The 18,805-nt window shown below is 45.7% G+C and overlaps 1 protein-coding gene across 3 annotated transcripts in view; it reads left to right on the top strand.

Moving 5' to 3' along the window:
- The window catches only part of TRAF5 (TNF receptor associated factor 5), a 39,560-nt gene extending 21,160 nt beyond the window's left edge, over positions 1-18,400 (top strand). For all 3 annotated transcript variants that reach the window (XM_084865537.1, XM_084865535.1, XM_084865536.1), the window contains exons 2-11: positions 1,737-1,955; positions 3,361-3,418; positions 5,776-5,877; positions 8,131-8,295; positions 9,177-9,254; positions 9,590-9,664; positions 10,995-11,087; positions 12,648-12,788; positions 14,329-14,497; positions 15,681-18,400. In XM_084865537.1, the coding sequence (XP_084721663.1) occupies positions 1,738-1,955; positions 3,361-3,418; positions 5,776-5,877; positions 8,131-8,295; positions 9,177-9,254; positions 9,590-9,664; positions 10,995-11,087; positions 12,648-12,788; positions 14,329-14,497; positions 15,681-16,258 (1,677 nt within the window). In that variant the 5' untranslated portion in view covers position 1,737 and the 3' untranslated portion in view covers positions 16,259-18,400. The remainder of the gene's footprint in view (positions 1-1,736; positions 1,956-3,360; positions 3,419-5,775; positions 5,878-8,130; positions 8,296-9,176; positions 9,255-9,589; positions 9,665-10,994; positions 11,088-12,647; positions 12,789-14,328; positions 14,498-15,680) is intronic.
- The last annotated feature ends 405 nt before the right edge of the window (positions 18,401-18,805 follow it).

Here is an 18,805-nt window from a genome sequence, read left to right as displayed (position 1 = left end):
GCACTCGTGTTAAAAAAATTTTTCATAAAAATTACAGTGACATCCCCCACCCCACCCACGCTAGCCCCCAGCCCCTCCCTGGGGGCCATGCATGTTCTCCAGACTGGTGAGGGGCCTCTAGCTGTTAGACAAGGGGAAAAGAGCAAGCTGGCTTGAGAATATGAAGCTTGAAATGAAACTTGAAGCACGAATGTGAGTTAACTCAGTGAAGGGGACTAGAAAGAAATGCAGAAGATACTCATGACAGAGGCACGAGCTTGTGCAAAGACCCTGTGGCAAGAGACAGCATGGTGTAATAGAAGAGCTAAAAGAACGCCCGTGGCTAGAATGCAGAAAGCAGGGGGGCAGAAGCCCAGGATGCTGGCGGGTGGGGAGGGCTCAGCATGAAGGTTTTCCCCCTGGAGACCCACTGAACTAGGAGGGGAGCCATAACCGAGATAACCGGCAATCACACTCGCATTTTGAAACTATCACCCTGGCTTTTGTATGGAGAAGGGATTGGAGGGGGAAGCAGTTAATGGGTTCTTACTCAGTTCAGGTGAGAAATGATGTGGGTTGGTGGTAGTGTTTTATCTACTTACTAGAGTCCCGGTGCACGAAATTCGTGCATGGGGGTTGTGTCCCTCAGCCCAGCCTGCACTCTCTCCAATCTGGGGCATCCCTCTCATAACCCAGGACTGCTGGCTCCCAACTGCTTGCCAGCCTGCCTTCCTGACTGGTCCTAACTGCTTCTGCCTGCCAGCCTGATCACTCCCTAACCACTCCTTTGCCAGCCTGATTGATGCCTAACTGCTCCCTGCCAGCCTGATTGCCCCTAACTATCCTCCCCTGCAGGCTTGGTCACCCCTAACTGCCCTCCCCTGCAGGCCTGGTCACCCCTAAATGCCCTCCCCTGGAGGCCTGGGTCCTCCCCAACTGCCCTTCCCTGAAGGCCCAGTTGCCTCCATCTTCCCTCCTCTGCCAGCCTGGTCACCTCTAACTGCCCTCCCTTGCAGGCCTGGTCCCTCCCAACCAGCCTCCCCTGCTGGCCATCTAGTGGTGGCCATCTTGTGTCCACATGGGGCAGTCATCTTTGACCACGTGGGGGCAGCCATCTTGTGTATTGGAGTGACTGTCAATCTGCATATTATTCTTTTATTAGATAGGCTAGCAGGTCCTTAAATAACAACATCACTTTTTTTATATGTTGATGAGATGCTGTAAGAACTTAACTCTTGTTTATATCAGCTGCTCTAGGGCAAACTTGGTTTTGTGATCCGTTGTTTTGCGGCAGTTCTGAGAGGCATTCCCTTACGTTACGTGACTTATGGTGCACTGCAAGCAATGGGTTGGGGTGTGTGGTTCTTGCTTCTAAAAAAAACGTTAACAAAACATTTGTTTCAATTCTCCCAGTTGAGTAGAAGAGAATTCGTAACAAGAGTTTGCTTAGAATGTAGTTAACCCATGACTAGATTTTGTGTAAGCGTGTGGCCAAACTGACAGGATAATTTAGCGGTCCTGTGACAAGGAGGATGGGCAAAGGGCTGAATCTCCTGGCATTCTGCGGGAAGACCCCTGGTCCAGCCTCCCACCTGCTCACCCTCTGCAGGAGCCCCCCAGTGGCAGGAGGCTGTCACTGCGGCCACAAGGTCATAGCCGAGTGACCATGTGGGGGATGCTCAGTACGTAAAGCTCCTGGGGCTGAAGTTATGGAGTATGGGCACGCTCAGTTTTCCTTCTGTCCCCCTGACCCCCAGAATGGCTTATCCTGAGGAGCAAGGAGGCAGCCCCGGTGGGTTCATCCGCCAGAACTCCGGCAGCTCCGTTTCCTTGGACTTCGAGCACCACACTGAATACCGGTTTGTGGAGCAGCTGGAAGAGCGGTACAAGTGTGCCTTCTGCCACTCGGTGCTCCACAACCCCCATCAGACAGGCTGCGGACACCGCTTCTGCCAGCACTGCATCCTGGCCCTGAGGTGAGTGGGCAGGGCAGCTCCGGCCACAGCAGGCCAGACCGGAGGCGGGGATGTCCTGGGCTCTCGATGTCAAGTGTGGCCTCTCAGCTGTCATCGTGGTTGTGGGATGGCTGTGGTCGGCCACAGAGCCATGAATCTGAGGAAGGGCTTTCCCAGGCTCCTCCTGTGAGACCATAGGAGCCATCTTCATTTTTTGCCACTCGCTGGCCCGTGTTCACCTTTGGTTAAAAATGCAGACCACCCCTGCTCTGCATGTGTTTCCCCAAGTCACCTGGCCCTTCCTTGCCTAAGGCAGCGGTGGCATTGCATTCAGAAGGAATCTCTTTCTTCTTTTCTTTTTAAAAAAATATATTTTATTGATTTTTTACAGAGCAGAAGGGAGAGACAGAGTTAGAAACATTGATCAGCTGCCTCCTGCACACCCCCTACTGGGGATGTGCCCACAACAAAGGTACATGGCCTTTGACCGGAATTGAACCTGGGACCTTTCATTCCGAAGGCTGTATCTCTATCCACTGAGCCAAACTGGTATCTCGCTGGCATGGGGGCTGTTCATGCCTGGGCGGCTGTAAAGCCTGGTTCATGCCCTGTGAGGGAGCAGACCAGGAGAGACGTAAAAGTGGGCATTTAGCTGAAACCAGTTTGGCTCAGTGGATAGAGCATCAGCATGCAGACTGAAGGGTCCCAGGTTCGGTTCCGGTCAAGGGCATGCACCTTGGTTGCGGGCACATCCCCAGAAGGGGGTGTGCAAGAGGCAGCTGATCGATGATTCTCTCTCATCGAAGTTTCTAACTCTCTATCCCTCTATCTTCCTCTCTGTGAAAAATCAATGAAATATATGAAGAAAGAAAAAAAAAAAAGCGGGTATTTAGGACTTTTATCGAGGGGCAGGAAGGAAGTTGTATCCTGCCCCAGCTGAGAAAGGGGGTTATGGCAGCACACGCCTGTTCCTTCGTTCATGGGCTCATTCATTCAGTGCCCGTGGGTGCCAGGCACCTTGCTAAACTAAGCTCAAGTGTCCAGAGTTAGAGAGCGGGAGGTCCAGGGTGGAACAGGACCGAGGCTCTGCCTTCTAGAATGTTCCAGTCCAGTGATGCAGACCGGTGGCGGTGTAGTGTGGTAAGCAAAGGGATGGAGAGGGCATTGAACGCTGTCTGGGGGACTCACTATTTGACTTGTGTCCTGGGAATGAAGGGGAGTGTTTTAGGCTGGAGAGGTGGTGGAGGTGGGGTGCTGGGGGCCTTCTGGGAGAGGGAATAGTGTGAGTAAAGGCAGGGCCTGGGCTGCTGGGGGGCGGGGGGGTGGGGTGGTGTGAGACACATCAGGGGGCCAAGCATGGCAGGAGTGCTGAAGAGCTGTCAAGGTCAACTCTTAATTCTGGTTCTATTTTTATTTTCCTCCCCAGAGAAGTAAATGCAGTGCCGCTCTGCCCTGTAGATAAGGAAGTTATTAAATCCCATGAGGTAAGAAAATCACGGCTTTGGGTTAGCAAGTCTCTAGTTGATGAGAAGCCAGTGCCCTGATTGGACATCAAGGTTGGAGCAGGAGAGGGGGAGGGGGGAGGGGAGAGCGGGGGGAGGGGAGAGCAGTGGGCGGGGAGAGCAGGGGGCAGCCTCCCTGGGGCCCATATACCTCTGCTGAGGAGTCAGGTCAGACCCCACTCTTGACGCTGTCTGAGAGGCCTGTTTGGGTCTTTATTGACTCCCCACGTTTCTTCTCCTGCTTCTTCCTTCCGCCCCTGCCTAGCCCGGCTCCAGCTATCCTGAGTCACTTGGAGAAATGGAACATCCTGTTTCCTGGAATTCTCTTTCTCATCTGGTTAATCGCGAATACTTCCTTTGGCTATTATGTCCAACAGCAGCCTTACTGAGCTAGAATTCACACGTCTTAAAGTTTACTCGTAAACTGTACATGTTTCTTGGGTGGATACCTAGCGGTGGAGTAATTGGGTCAGATGGTAACTATGTTTAACACTCTGAGGACCTGCCAGGTTAGGTATTTTCCAAAGCAGCTGCACCGTTTTTGCATTCCTGCCAGCAATATCTGAGAGTCCTCATTCCTCCTGATCCTTGCCAGGATTTGTTATCGTCCATCTTCTTTATTATGGCCCTCCTTGTGGGTATGAAGATAGGTCTTGTGGTTTTGATTTGCATTTCTCTAATGGCTAATGATGTTGAACGTCTTTTCCTACGGTTGGCCATTTGTATATGTCTTTTGTAAAATTGCCCATTCAATTCCCTTGCTCATTTTCTCAGTGGGTTATTTGTCTTTTACTGTTGAGTTCTAAGAGTTCTTCATATATTCTGGATCCAAGTCTCTTATCAGATATACCATTTGCAAATATTTTTCTCCCATTCTGTGGGTCATCTTTTCACTTTCTTGATGGCTTCCTTTGTAGCACAAGTTTTTTATTTTGACGAAGCCTTCTTTATATGTTGTTTGTTTGGTTGCCTGTTCTTTTAGTTGTATCTAAGCTATGGTCATGCTCAGTTTTCTTCCTTTAATTTTTTTTAAATTTGTTTTTATTGACTTTAGAGAGAGGAAGTGAGAGGGCTAGAGAGACTGAAACATCAATGAGAGAGAAATATCAACCAGCTGCCTCCTGTACACATCTGGCTGGGGACCAAACCCGCAACCTGGGCATATGCCCTGACTGAGAATTGAAATGGTGGCCTCTTGGTTCATGGGCTAACACTCAACCATTGAGCCACACTGGCCGGGCAGTTTTCTGAACACTCTCCTTCTCTATGCTCTTATTATACCTTCTGAAAGGCTGAGCATAGGGCAGTGCTGTATTTGTGCCTGCCTCGACACTGGCCAGGGGGTGGCATATGGCAGCTCAGGACTTGTTGGAACAAATCCAGCCACCTGTTTTTGTATGGCCTGTAAGCTAATAACAGTTTTTATATTTTTAAATCATTGTGTGTGTGTGTGGTGGGGGGGCGGGGGGGGATCAGAAGAAGTGCACACAGGAACTCTGTGCTATTTTTGAAACTTTTTGTAAGTCTTAAACTATTTCAAAATAAAAGTTTTAATAAAAGTAAGGATAATGTTATGGTCCTAGCTGGTTTGGCTCAGTGGATAGAGCATTGGCCTACAGGCTGAAGGGCCTCAGGTTCCATTCCAGTCAAAGGTACATGGCCTGAGTTGCGGGCTGTATCTCCAGCGATTCTCTCATCATTGATGTTTCTATCTCTCTCTCTCTCCCTCTCTGAAATTAATTAAAAAAATATTTTTTTAAAAAGAATAATTTTATGCATCGTGTGAAAATTGTATTTCATTGTTCATACATCATGTTTCATTAGAACACAGCTATGCCCTTTTGTTTAAGTATTGTACATGGTGGAGTTGAATAGTTGCAACTGAGACCATTGCAACGTGGCCCGCCAAGCTGAAAATACTGCTCTCTCACCCTTTATGGAGAAAGTTTGCCGACCCCTGGCTCGTGCTGAAATAGCAAGTCCGCACAGCTTCAGGGACGCTACCTGCTGACTAATACAAACCCATCTGCTGGGACAGGAAGCTGGAGGCATCACTCTCAGCCGCAGCCCCGCCTCCTGACCTTTGAGCATGCGGGGTCACATTCACAGGGAGCTTCTCTGGACATCGATTTTCTGCCTTGCATGTGTAGTGGCCTGTCAGAAGTATGTATCTGAGACAGCTTTTCCCTTTATGATGCTGAATCTGACATTTATTTCCATTCCAACCCCACTGTCTGGAAGTTTCCACCCGACTTCTGAGATGTACCTGAAGACCAAGTTCATGATAACTCATGCTGCTCTAGAGCTTCAGTGTGAGACCTATCATGTTTATCTTTCAGGTGTTTAAGGACAATTGCTGCAAAAGGGAAGTCCTCAACTTATATGTGTATTGCAAAAATGCTCCCGGGTGTAACGCCAAGATTACTCTGGGACGATACCAGGTTGGTATTGCACACAACATTTGCCTTTGCCCATTTCCAGTGACGGGCATTGAACACCTTTTTTGTGACGGTTACTGGGCCAAGCATGGGGGGTGGGAGGGTGACCATTGGGCTGCCCTCAGAGAATTCCTACCTAGAAATTCTGCAGCACAGCACGCGAAGGGCTGAGCTGTGAGTGAGGAGGTTTGCTCTCCCTGGAAGGCATAGAGGACATGCCACCTGAAGGAGGCCTCACATTGTGGGTGTGGGGCATTGGTCCAAAAGGAACACTTAAGCAAGGGCATGTCCTTTGGAAAGGGGGAGAGGGGACGGGACTGTGAAGGATTTGGGGTCCTCAGTGTGGGAGCCAGGGTATGACTGCCCGGAGGCATTTGCAGATGCCAGAGTGGTTGCTTCCGGGCAGCTGTGGGCCCTGGCCTCTTAGAGTTTATGATCTAAGGCAGAAAGCAGATCAGAACTGAGACAGGATGGAGTGTAAAGGTGAAGCATTGTTAGGAGATGCAAACAAAAGGTACAGGGGAGGTGAAGGGGCGTGAGCTTCCTATCCAATGAAACTGTCCTACCCTGTCCTGCCCAGCTCTGCCAGCCAGCGGGAAGCTTGTGAAATTCAGGGGTGAGATGTGGCCCCGCCAGGGCGGGCCCCTGTCAGGTTTGATCACACGCCGCCGAGTGAATAAGGCGCAGGCATCCCAAGCTTCCAGGGAATTGCTCGGAGGCTGCTGAGATTTTCCACTCCCGCCCACAGCCCACACGTTTTGGAACATAGCCCTTCAGACCCTGCAGGCACAGAGCTTATACATGTGCAAATGATTTCCTTGTTAGCACAGGGAGTTCTTTAAAAATTCAGGGAACTTTGGCTGTGTTTTCCTATGACAGCCCCTGGCCACTGGCTCCGATGGTCAGAGAGTCAGGCCCTCAAGCAGGGCCTCTTTCCAGCTTTGGGTTGTCGCTAAGCATGAAGGGGACACGAGGCTCACATGGACCAGGGGTCAGCTTTAGTGACCAGATCACGAGCTTCTGGAGAACAGTGGCTGCTTTCTTTTCACCTCTTTCTTTCGGGTTTCCCCTCATTCCCTGTCCTCCCCACCTTGTATGACAGGGTGGGGGGATCTCACAGATAGCAGAGTCCTGATGGACGCTGACTGTTTTGATGAGTTGAGGGTAACGTCAGTGAATTTTGGATAAGATGTGGATTTCAGTTGTCATCACCGTTTGTTTCTTGCCAGCAGAGGCAGAGGAAAAATAGGTGTATTTATTTATCTCCCATAGAAAAACTCCTTGCTCTTTTTTTTTTTTTTTTTTTTTTTTTTTTTTTTCCTTCAGAGAAGGAGTCAGCAAACTGTGGCTGCCAAGAGCCAGACAGTAAATAGTTTAGGCTTTGCAGTGTCTGTCACCAGTGCTCAGCTTCCCAGTTTTAGAGGCTAGATCACCCGAGAACAAATAGATAGGCATGTGGCTATTCTCCAATAAAACTTTATTTACAAACACAAGTAGCGGGCCAGGTTGGCCCAAGGGCCGTAGCTTTCCAACCCTGTTTTAAAGGATTTTTTTTTTTCAGGCAGACAAACCTTATTAGGATTTTGATCACTTGTCAGAATCACAGTAACTTACAGTCATTCAAACGTTCTATTAAACTATGCCTGTTTTCATACATCTCTAATGTGAAGACAGCTAGAATGAATTCTGATAATGGCATTAGTCTCCTATATTCCAGTTGAAAATATTTCCTGACCTTGTAAGATTGGCCACTCCCAGCTCCTCGTGGGCCTGTGGGTCCTATATGTCCCCTACCTCCTTTTCTGGACCAGCTTCCTCTCCCTCCCTTTTCTTCCTGTAACCCCTTCTTTTCTTCCCCCTTTCCCCCTCTGTGCTGGCTTTTACCATCTGCAAATTAGTGCCTGGTGCTAGGGGAGGGGATAAAGCGTGCACAAAGGAAATAAAAAATATTCTTGAGGTCTGGTCAATTCATTGGCACACCTCAAGGAAATATTCAAGAACTAACCTGAGAATATGAGCCTGTTCCTGAGTAATCTAAAATAAACTCGTTATACCTCCTCCTTCTTCTCCCATCTTTCCCCATCCTCCCAACTTCCACCTCTCAAGACTGGCTTTCACAGTCTGGGTCCAAGCAGCCCCTCTCTTCAGCGCTCAGAGCCAGCAGGCATGGCCGTCCTTCCTCCCAGCGCCCCCTGGCGGCTCTCCCTAGGCCTTTCAGCGCCTCCTTCCCACCGCCCTGTTATGTGTTTGTCGCAGGATCACCTTCTGCAGTGCTTATTTCAAGCTGTGCAGTGTTCCAATGAGAGCTGTCAGCAGTCAGTCCTCCGGAAAGATCTGAAAGAGCATCTGAGCGCCGACTGCCAGTTTCGAGAGGAAAAATGCATTTATTGCAAAAAGGAGGTGGTCGTCATCAATCTACAGGTAAAAAATAAAAATAATAAAAAAGATTCCTCACCTTTATGGGGCTGAATTGTGCTTGAGTGATCACAGGGCATCCGATGGGCTACCAGAAGCCCACCATTCTGGATTTATGTTTGTACAGAGGCACTAGGTCTAAAGAGGAACTTGATGTGAGAGAAGTTCTGTAAGGAACAAAAGCCTTCTGGGTGGCAGTCGTTGATCATTGGCAAACGTGTGTTTGTTTGGGCACCTGCTGAGGAGAGTGTGCAAGAAGTGACGCCAGAGACGGGTCACCAGGAGGTGGCGGTGCTGTCTGTCCTCGGATGCTGTGGTCTGACCGGGGAGGTTGGCTGTAGGCATAAGACAAGAGCATGGCTGCCTTTCACCTGGGCCAGAGGAGCCACGCTGCTCACTCCCACAGCCTGCCCTCTCGGCGTCCTGTGCCCTCTGACTTCCTTTCGGAATAACTGGGAACCTTAATGGAGTTGAATTCCTTTATACCAAGAAGGCGGCCATCTACATGCAATCCTTTCTGGAAGTAGACCATACCTTCTTTTTTTTTTTTTTTTTTTATTTAATTTTATTGATTTTTCACAGAGAGGAAGAGAGAGGGATAGAGAGCTAGAAACATCGATGAGAGAGAAACACCGATCAGTTGCCTCTTGCACACCCCCTACTGGGGATGTGCCTGCAACCAAGGTACATGCCCTTGACCGGAATCAAACCTGGGACCTTTCAGTCCTCAGGCCAACGCTCTATCCATTGAGCCAAACCAGTTTCGGCAGGCCATACCTTTCTGACGGTAAGCCACATACATAGGTTCCCCGAGAGACATCTGTATAAACTCTCCAGGGGCATAAAAGCAAAGGGGGCTTTGTCTCATCACACTTTTTCTGTTTCAGAATCATGAAGAAAACTTGTGTCCCGAGTACCCAGTGCCTTGTCCCAACAAGTGTTCGCATGTTATTCCCAGATCTGAGGTAACTGTAAATAATTCTCTCGGTAGATTTCATGTAAGATAAAGTCTTAGCAGTCATGACGGGGTGTGTCTGAAAAAATCGCCTAGGCGAAGGCCCAAGGCTTCGGCGATACACACCCAGGATAACCATGTCTCTGTCTGCCCCTCCCGTTTCCAGAGAATTCTCCCCCGTTGTCAGCATAGCACTCCCTCCACCAAGCCTTAGCATCGCCTTTTCCTCCCCCTGTTCCCGCCCTTCTCCCCAAGCCTCCCTGGGCTCCCTGCTTGCTGCAGTTACACCAGACAGTTGGAGGATGGCCGATGAGTGTCTGTAGCGTGAGGCTGTCCGTTTCGTAGGTGGATAAACACCTGGCTGTGTGTCCTGAGGCGGAGCAAGACTGTCCTTTCAAGCACTATGGCTGTCGTGTAAAGGTATGGCGTGCCTTTTGGTTTCTGCCTCTACAATCTACTGTGTAATTCACTGGGTGAGTTCCTGGTACTCTTCGATTCTATCCGGGATGCAAAAGGACATTCACTTCTGAGAACTTGAAGACTGGGAATTGTATTTGTCAGGGTTCTCCAGAGAAATAGAACCAACAGGAGATATGTATTATAGTATATACTTAAATATATATAATATGTACTTAAATACATAATATATGTAAATATACATTTATATTTGCGTGTATATATATATATATATATATATATATCCTTCCAGTGCATGAAATACAGAATTGCTTTCCAGCTCTGAAAGAAATCGTCTTTATAGTTCGACCCAAACTTCCAATTGGATTGTATTCTGGAATTTACCTCCGTACCAAAGCTGGGGAAGGGATTTATTCTCTGGCCAAGGGGCCAACCCTAAACTGAAGGGCAATCGCTAACAAATGTTTGCTTCGAATCCATGGGCCACCCAGAATCCCTAAGATCTGCTTCTATTGGTAACATAGGCACTTTGCAATGATTGTGAGGGCACTACATTTGCTTGGGCTGGAAATATAATTAGGTTGCACACCTTCAGCCTGTGATAGCAGGATGGTGATAGAAGGATGGAAATGTGCTTCGCAGGAGGGAGAACTAACCTAGCTTAGAACTGATCGGGAACTAATTCACCTAGGAGATAGGTTTTATGTGGGAAGAGTTGAAAGATGACAATAATTACATTTAGCCCACAGTCATACACAGGGTGGGGCAAAAGTAGGATTACAGTTGTTTGTATGGCAAAGAAGATAATAATAAATAGTAATATAAGAATAGCACACTTATGCATTCCCCACCTCTTTCACCACCACCCCCTCTCTCCGGCACATTTTCCTTACCTCTCTCTTTCTCCTAAGTTCAAAGGGCCCCCATTAATACTCCTGCAGATATACAATGAACAGGAAGCCTTTAGCAATCGTGATCGCTAAAACTCTATCTTACATAATACAAGAATAAACTCTGTGTTTCACGTACTCACTACTGTAAACCTACTGGGCCCCACCCTTTATTCTCAGGACAAGGAAGAAAATTAGCACTGAGAATTTTGATAATGGCCTGATTCTCCGCCCCTGTAAGTTTAAGATTGTCTCATGGGTACTGTAGAATCTTACACTGGAAAGGGGACTGGAGGGCCATCCCCCACCCCCCCACCCCCGGCAACCCACCTTGAAACAAATAAGCAAAGTTGTTCAAGTTCTGTTTTAGCAAAGTATCCCATCACCATCCTCGTTTGGGGACCCTTTCCACCTCCTGCTCATTTTTTCTCTTCCTGTTGAAGGGTAAACGGTTAAACCTGAAGGAGCATGAGAACTCAGCCTTACGGGACCACATGCTTCTCGTTTTAGAAAAGAACTTGAAATTAGAAGAACAGGTAAATGAATAGTCAAGGGTTCAAATATACAAGGGGGGGGGGCGGGCAGCAGACTTGCTGGGGTTTGCCATTCTTGGTATTCTTTTTTCTTTTTCTTTTTTTTTTTTTTAATATATTTTATTGATTTTTTTACAGAGAGGAAGGGAGAGAGATAGAGAGCTACAATAGAAACGTCGATGAGAGAGAAACATCGACCAGCTGCCTCTTGCACACCCCCTACTGGGTATGTGCCCGCAAGCAACGTACATGCCCTTGACCGGAATCGAACCTGGGACCTTTCAGTCCGCAGACCAACGCTCTATCCACTGAGCCAAACCGGTTTCGGCCATTCTTGGTATTCTTATATTCTGTTTCTGTGTACGTCGACTGGAGGTAGGCCTTTCTCTATCAAGTGGCCAGACAGAGTCCTAGGATTGTAGAATATTAGAAGTGGAAGATGCCTTGAAGTTCCTCGTTCAACAGAGGAAGGAACTCAACTCAAAAGAAAGTTTGATGTGTTTGTAACTTGTGTCGGGATTTGATCTCAAACCCATGTCCCATAGTCCTGTCTGGAGCCTCTCCACACTCCTTTTAGTTAATGATACCTGGCACCTAGGAGGTGCCTAGGAGGTGTCTGATGTTTTAAAAGAAGCCTATGTTACCGTGAAATAACAGTTGGCAATCTCTTCTAGGCACTATGGGTTTATGTGTTTTGTAGTAAGTCCTAACTCCTGCATTTGAGAAGCTTTGCTGAGAGAAGAGTTGTCTAGGTCACGCTTAGATGTTTGGTTATTTCTTTCCAACAAATTACAAATTCTGAGAGAGTAGTGCGTTTTGCCTACCACTGGCTAGCTCTGTGCTGGGCAGATTACTCAAACTCTCTGTTCCTCTGTTTTGTCATCTGTAAAATGGGAGTGATATTCATACCTGACACTCAGAGTTCTTTGAGGATAAAAGAGCTCATGAATTATAAAAGCTACTAGAGGCCCGATGCACGTAATTGATACAAGGGGCTCTGCCCTCGCTTACCTCGGCCCTCACAGCCCTGGCTTCGTCTGGAAGGTTGTCCAGAAGGACATCGGAAAGATGTCTGGAAGGTCATTTGGCTATCTGGTCTAATTAGCATATTATACTTGTATTATTACAGATGATAGATTAAGCAGATTTCAGCTATTATTTGATACTATGCACATGGCCTCTAACATGGCATGGTGATCAGCACACTGTGGTTCTGTAGTAAGTGCATCCTGAGTGAATGAAAAGAACCAGTTGGGTAAATTCAGCCACGTGATGTCACTGTCATTAGATGAACCATCATAGTGGGTTAGGCATAGGAAAAGCTGATGAGAAATCTGTGAATCAAGCCTTTTTCAAAGCACCTGCAAATATTTTCCTAGAATTATATAGGAATTTACCTGTAAATGTTTTCCTAGAAATACACACACACACACACACACACACACACACACACACACTTTCTCAAAACACTTTCTTACCTGCAATATTTGCCTAGAACTATATATATTAATTTTAATTTGTATGCATGCATTTAAATGACCTCATTCGCATTCCTGTTATTAGATTTCTGATTTACATAAGAGCCTAGAACAGAAAGAAAGTAAAATCCAGCAGCTCGCAGAAACCGTAAAGAAATTCGAAAAGGAGTTCAAGCAGTTCACACAGCTGTTTGGCAAAAACGGAAACTTCCTCTCAAACATCCAGGTGAGAATGACCTTGCTGTTCATAGCCAAGAAGTAGTCTCCAATTAATTGGCAGTGAGGGTTTCTCTTATAAGGGTTTTTTGTTGTTACTCCTCACCCAAGGATATATTTTCCATTGATTTTTAGAGAGAGTGAAAGAGGGGGAGGAAGGGGGAGAAAAAGAGAGAGAGAGAGAGAGAGAGAGAGAGAGAGAGAGAGAGAGAGAGAGAGAGAGAAACTTTGATGTGAGAGAGACACATCGAATAGTTGCCTCCTGTAAGCTCCCTGAAGGGGGCCAGAGATCAAACCTGCAACCCAGGTATGTGCCCTTTACCAAAAATCGAACCTGTGACCCTTTGGTCTGCAGAACGATGCTCAACCACTGTGAACACCAGTCAGGCTTCTCCCTTCGTTCCTTTTGAACCAGTTGAGAATAAGCTGCATATATTGTGGCATTTCACCCCTCTATGCTTAAGTATGTATTTTGTAAGAATCAAGATCTTTTACAGAACCCTAGTACATTTAGCAAATTTAACATTAGTTCTTTTATATCATTTATGGCATTTAGGGTTATAATTAATGTTGGGCCGATATTAGTCACTTGGTTCATTGAGAATATCTATAGTTCTGCATTTTATAGTCAACACAGTGAAACTATTAATTCTCTTGGGATGAAAATGCTTTAAATACTATTAAGATATAGCAAAATTATTTGTAAATCATGAATGTGAAATAACCATAAACAAATTCCTAATGGATAATGTCTTTATTGTGATTATAAAATTATAGTTTATAGTGAAAAAGATTTCAAGACATGTGGTATGGGCAATAGTTTTGAAATTTGGATCCAAGAAGATGCAGGCCTTATAGTTTGCATAGTTTGTCCATACACTGTGTGTGTGTGTGTGTGTGTGTGTGTGTGTGTGTGTGGAGAGAGAGAAAAGGAAATGCATCATATGTTACCATTTAAATTCTTTTTCTGATAAAGTGAGAAGTCAGAATTAAAGCATGGGAGAGGGGAACTATAGTTTTAGCCGTACTTAACCTCTTCCATGTAAACGGAGCGATCAGAAGTTCAGGCCTCATCTCGGGGCACTGTGTACCCCTGTAGTGCTCAGGCCAGAACAGCTGGGCTGACTTCCAGCTCCTTCTCTGCCTTCTCACAGAAGTGAGTCAGGAGGATAACTTCTAAGAAGGCAGTGATAGGTAAGAGGAGAGACAACATGAAACCAGAGGCCTAAAGAGAGGTTAGCTAACTAAGTGAAGAGAAATTGAGAGAGGATTAAAAATCAGGTAAAGAGAAATTTAAAGATTTGGAACAGGAGCTGGGTTAGAGAGGAAGAAGAAAAGGAGAAGGAGAAGAAAGAGGAGGAGGAGGAAGAGAAGAGATATAGGTGGTTAATCTCTCTGCATCCTCATTGAATTTTCTGTTCTGGACTATATAGTTTTCATTTCATTGATTGATTAATTAAATGTGAAATGTTTGAATTGAAAATTGCATCTTGATGAATTACTAAGATATTAATTGACTAAGGTATGAATGCCCATTTTGTAACTGAAAGGTTCTTGCCAGTCACATTGACAAGTCGGCTTGGCTAGAAGCTCAAGTGCGTCAGTTATTACAGATGGCAAACCAGCAACAAAATAGACTTGATCTGAGGCCTTTGGTGGAAGCGATTGATACAGTGAAAGAGAAGATCACCCTGCTGGAAAGCAATGATCAAAGATTAGGTATGTCTCATATTTTCTACTTCCCTTTCGAGGACTCTTTTGTCTGCAGGTGTTCACGCAACAAGCTAACATCTGGCCAAATGGAGTCACAGCTGTCCAGGACAAACTGGTTGAATCTGGTATTTTCGAAACAGCATGATAGTCTGGCTACTGAGACAAAAATTATGAAGAGCCTTAGCGGGGGCTGGAAGAGGCAAAGGGTAGAAAAGGGCCAGGAAATAGCAAGAACAAGGGAACGATGGTTTTTAATTGGGAGTGGAAAATCATGAGAAAGCTAAGAGAAACGTGGTTGGAACATTGTTCTTAGTGGAAGCAGACTTTGGAGATACTGAGTCTTTGATCTCAGGCCACTGGAATAAAGCAGATATTGCAATGAAGTGGGTCACAGGTTTTTTGGTTTCCTGGTACATATAAAAGTTATATTTACACTATACTGTAGTCTATTAAGTGTGCAATAGAGTTGCCTAAAAAAAATAATATACTTGCCTTAATAATACTTTATCACCAAGGAATGCTGTCATCTGAGGTTTCAGAGAGTCGTAATCGGTTTGCTGGCTGACAGCTCTTACCCTCGTAACATCAGAGATCCCTGATCACAGATCACCATAACAAATGTAATGAAAAATTTTGATATATTGCCACAATTCCCAGAATGTGACACAGAGACAGGAAGTGAGCACATGCTGCTGAAAAATTGGTGCCATGCCGATAGACTTGCTCGAGGCAGGGTTGTACAGGGAGATATAAGAGGGCTTGGTTGTTTAAAAGCATCCCGGCTTGAAAACTAGGGGCTCAAGTGCTCACACACGTTAGTTGAATGCTGAGTGTCTTCTCTACACGTCGGTGGGTTTCAGTTCAAGAGGACACATTCTTTTTTTCTTTTTTTTAATAAATCTTTATTGTTCATGTTATTACAATTCTTTCTCCTTTTTCCCTCCTCCCTCCCCTCAAGAGGACACATTCAAGTTTGCTTGGTGCCTTTCTTGCCAAGACATGAGATTCACTGAGTTGCTCTTAGTAATTCTAGTGGCCCATTGGTGGACATCGAATCCACTTCATCTTTAGGATGTCAGAGTTTTATCAGTTCTTCTCAGAGAGCAAAATTCCACTTTGGGCAAATTCTAAACACAGCTCAGGCCTACAGCATCTGTGTGCTCACGTGTGTGTTTGCTTCTCTTTGCAGTTGTCCTGGAAGGGGAGACGAGCAGACACGACGCCCACATCAATATTCACAAAGCACAGCTGAACAAGAACGAAGAGCGGTTCAAGCTGCTGGAAGGTGCCTGCTACAACGGCAAGCTCATCTGGAAGGTGACGGACTACGCGGCGAAGAAGAGGGAGGCGCTGAACGGGCACACGGTGTCCATCTTCAGCCAGCCCTTCTACACCAGCCGGTGTGGCTACCGCCTCTGCGCCAGAGCCTACCTCAACGGGGACGGCTCCGGGAAGGGCACGCACCTGTCGCTGTACTTTGTGGTGATGCGAGGGGAGTTCGACTCCCTGCTGCAGTGGCCGTTCCGGCAGAGGGTCACCCTGATGCTGCTGGACCAGAGTGGCAAAAAGAACCACATCGTGGAGACCTTCAAGGCCGACCCCAACAGCAGCAGCTTTAAGCGTCCCGATGGGGAGATGAACATTGCCTCCGGCTGCCCGCGCTTCGTGGCGCACTCCGTTCTGGAGAACGCCAAGAGCACCTACATCAAAGATGACACCGTCTTCTTGAAAGTGACAGTGGATTTAACTGACCTGGAGGAGCTCTAGTCCCTCTTTCTGGGAGGATAAAAGGACTTCTTGGCTCCAGGACCGTGGAGGAAACCTTTGGTTAGCACAGCGACTGAATTTCAACTCAGTCCACATTTGTGTTTGGCTTCTGCCCTTAGCCTTGGAAGTCACTTTAAAAGCTTCCTAAGTGCTGCCTTCTTTCCCAGTTTGAAACTTAAAACACTTAGGATATCCTCTTATTTATATTTTTCTGTCTCTCCAAAGATGGTAAGTTCCTTGAAAGCAAGGGCCGGGACAGCTCTTTTTTGCTGGTGCTTAGCATGGGGTCTCAGGGCAGGCTCTCTATGTTAAATGTCACGGAGGACGCAGGTGTGGAATTCCCAGTTGAAAATGTTCGGTATTTGGTCTGCGCGTTCTAGACTTGACCGTATGCCTATGAAAGCCGTACTCTAGGGTGGATTGTTCCAGATCAGTAGATGGATGGTGTAATTACAAGACAGTATGTCCAGTTGGAACAGACGTTTTTGAGTCAGATACTGAGCGACTGAATATTTTCATGAAAGTCACCAGTAGTCAACAGACACAATTTTTGAAGGCTGCATAAGTGGTGACAAGAATAGGCATCTTCATTCTCCCTGCATAAATACAGAAAAAAGTACCACATAGCATATAAAAAAAGGAGATATAAACATCCAACTAAAGTCCAGATTTTATTAAGGTCAACCATATGTAAAACTGTTTTTATAGATCAAATATTAAGAGTTTAATAAGGTTCAACTTAATATATATGTATATATATATATATATACAAATAATTTAAAGATATTTTGGTATTAACAGTAAATTAATATGAGGATGGGCAGAAGTTAGTATACGAGGGAGGAAATGTCATAAATGAATGAGGGATTTAAAACCGAGGGAAGACATCATTACAGTTTCCCATGGGTGTCAGAAGTACTCCCATCCAAAACTGACTGCTAAAAATAGTTCGATTCTTCTTGAGAAAATTTTTATTTCATAAATTGATATGAAAATGGGTATTTATATAAACTCTTGACTTTCCTTGTTGAAAACCTAAGTACTCTGTGAAGAAATGATTATGTTCTTACACATTTTTTCTGTATAGGTCTGAAGGTGTATATTCAAGTCAAGATTGAGTCCTTCTGACTTTTGATAGACCTGAGGTTAACAAAAAAATACCCAGTTTACCCGAGTCCTAATTCATTCTCATGCAACTGAGCACCGCCCCCTCCCCTCCTGGCCTGGCTCCCTTGATCCTGCAAGGACAAGTGTCACCGGTTGAAGGCCACTCAGCGCAGCTCACTGAGGCAATGACCACACACCTTACAACTTCTAAACAGTTAACCTGAAGAAGAAGCATGATTTATACCAGTGGCTTCAGGAATAACTGAAATTTTCAAGATGCTAAAGCACTATGGTGCAGAAATCATCTCAAAGGGGTTAAATTCAAAGAAATAAGTTCACAATAGAAACACACTCAAGAACTACACTGTAGCTGCCGGTGAACCCTGGTACAGTCAGTGGTCAACATGTCAGGTCAGACTAACTCAGGAAGCCTTCCTCTAGACCACACAGGTGATTCTCTGTGTTCGTTTTCGGTGTTTCTAATCAGGTTCAAGATCACCCGTCCTCCTGGGGAGCGGGAGATCATATCGTTGTAACTCGTTTTAAGTAGATGATGTGAAAACCATTTTAAAGTGAATTTATTAAAATACTAGTTTTGTGTTTTATCCAATTTTTCCACATAAAAAGTACAAGCGATGGCATGGTTTGCTTACAGGTTCGGAATCCCTTCATCATTGAAACTGATCACACAAAAAAAGGTATCCTAGAGTAAAAAGCCCTCCTTTCCTACAAAATAAGAGTTACAATTTTTGTTTTAAAGAGGCAGATCCATGTAAAACATTTTTCCTCTTTTACAATATGAAATCATTTTTATCTATGTCAATAAGATTTCAATTTTATTTCCATTTTTATTTTATATCAATTCCTGGTGAAGAAAAAAACAATATACTGGGCATAAAAGGGGCATTAACGTTGAGAAATATATGTGCAGGATTAAAGAAGGGTGTGGAGGTGGGGTCATATTAATGAATAATAACAGATCTGACTTGCAAACGCTGACTTCCAAATTTGACGTGTTCAGAGAAACAAGAAATAGTCACAGCCAAGTTCAACTCATACGGCTGGCCTTGAATGCAAGTAAACAGGAGATACCAAGCCTTTGTGTGGTCCCTCAGACAATCCACTGACACCGCCAATGCCGACTGCCTCTTTTCTTCTAGGAAATGGTTGGACACATGGGTCTTAATCTTACCAAGAACTCTGGGCTGGAGATCAAGTTTTGCTAGATACACAGCAGGGAAATCAGGTGGTGAAATCACCTGAGATCCCTACTGTTTAGGGAAGGAGTGAGAGGAGCCTCCAAAGCATTTGGAGAAGGAACGTTCAGAGGTAAGGGAAGTACAGGGGAGATGGGAAAGGGATGTCCGTAGGACCAAATGCCACGCTGAGAACAGTAGTTGTTCCGGTGCACCCACAGCTGACTCTTGAACTCATTATCCA

The sequence above is a fragment of the Pipistrellus hanaki genome (assembly GCF_964339955.1).
Source record: "Pipistrellus hanaki genome assembly, chromosome: 18".
In the NCBI taxonomy this organism is placed as follows: domain Eukaryota; kingdom Metazoa; phylum Chordata; class Mammalia; order Chiroptera; family Vespertilionidae; genus Pipistrellus; species Pipistrellus hanaki.
Note: the sequence above shows the minus strand (reverse complement) of the source record. Positions and strands in the feature narration are given on the sequence as shown.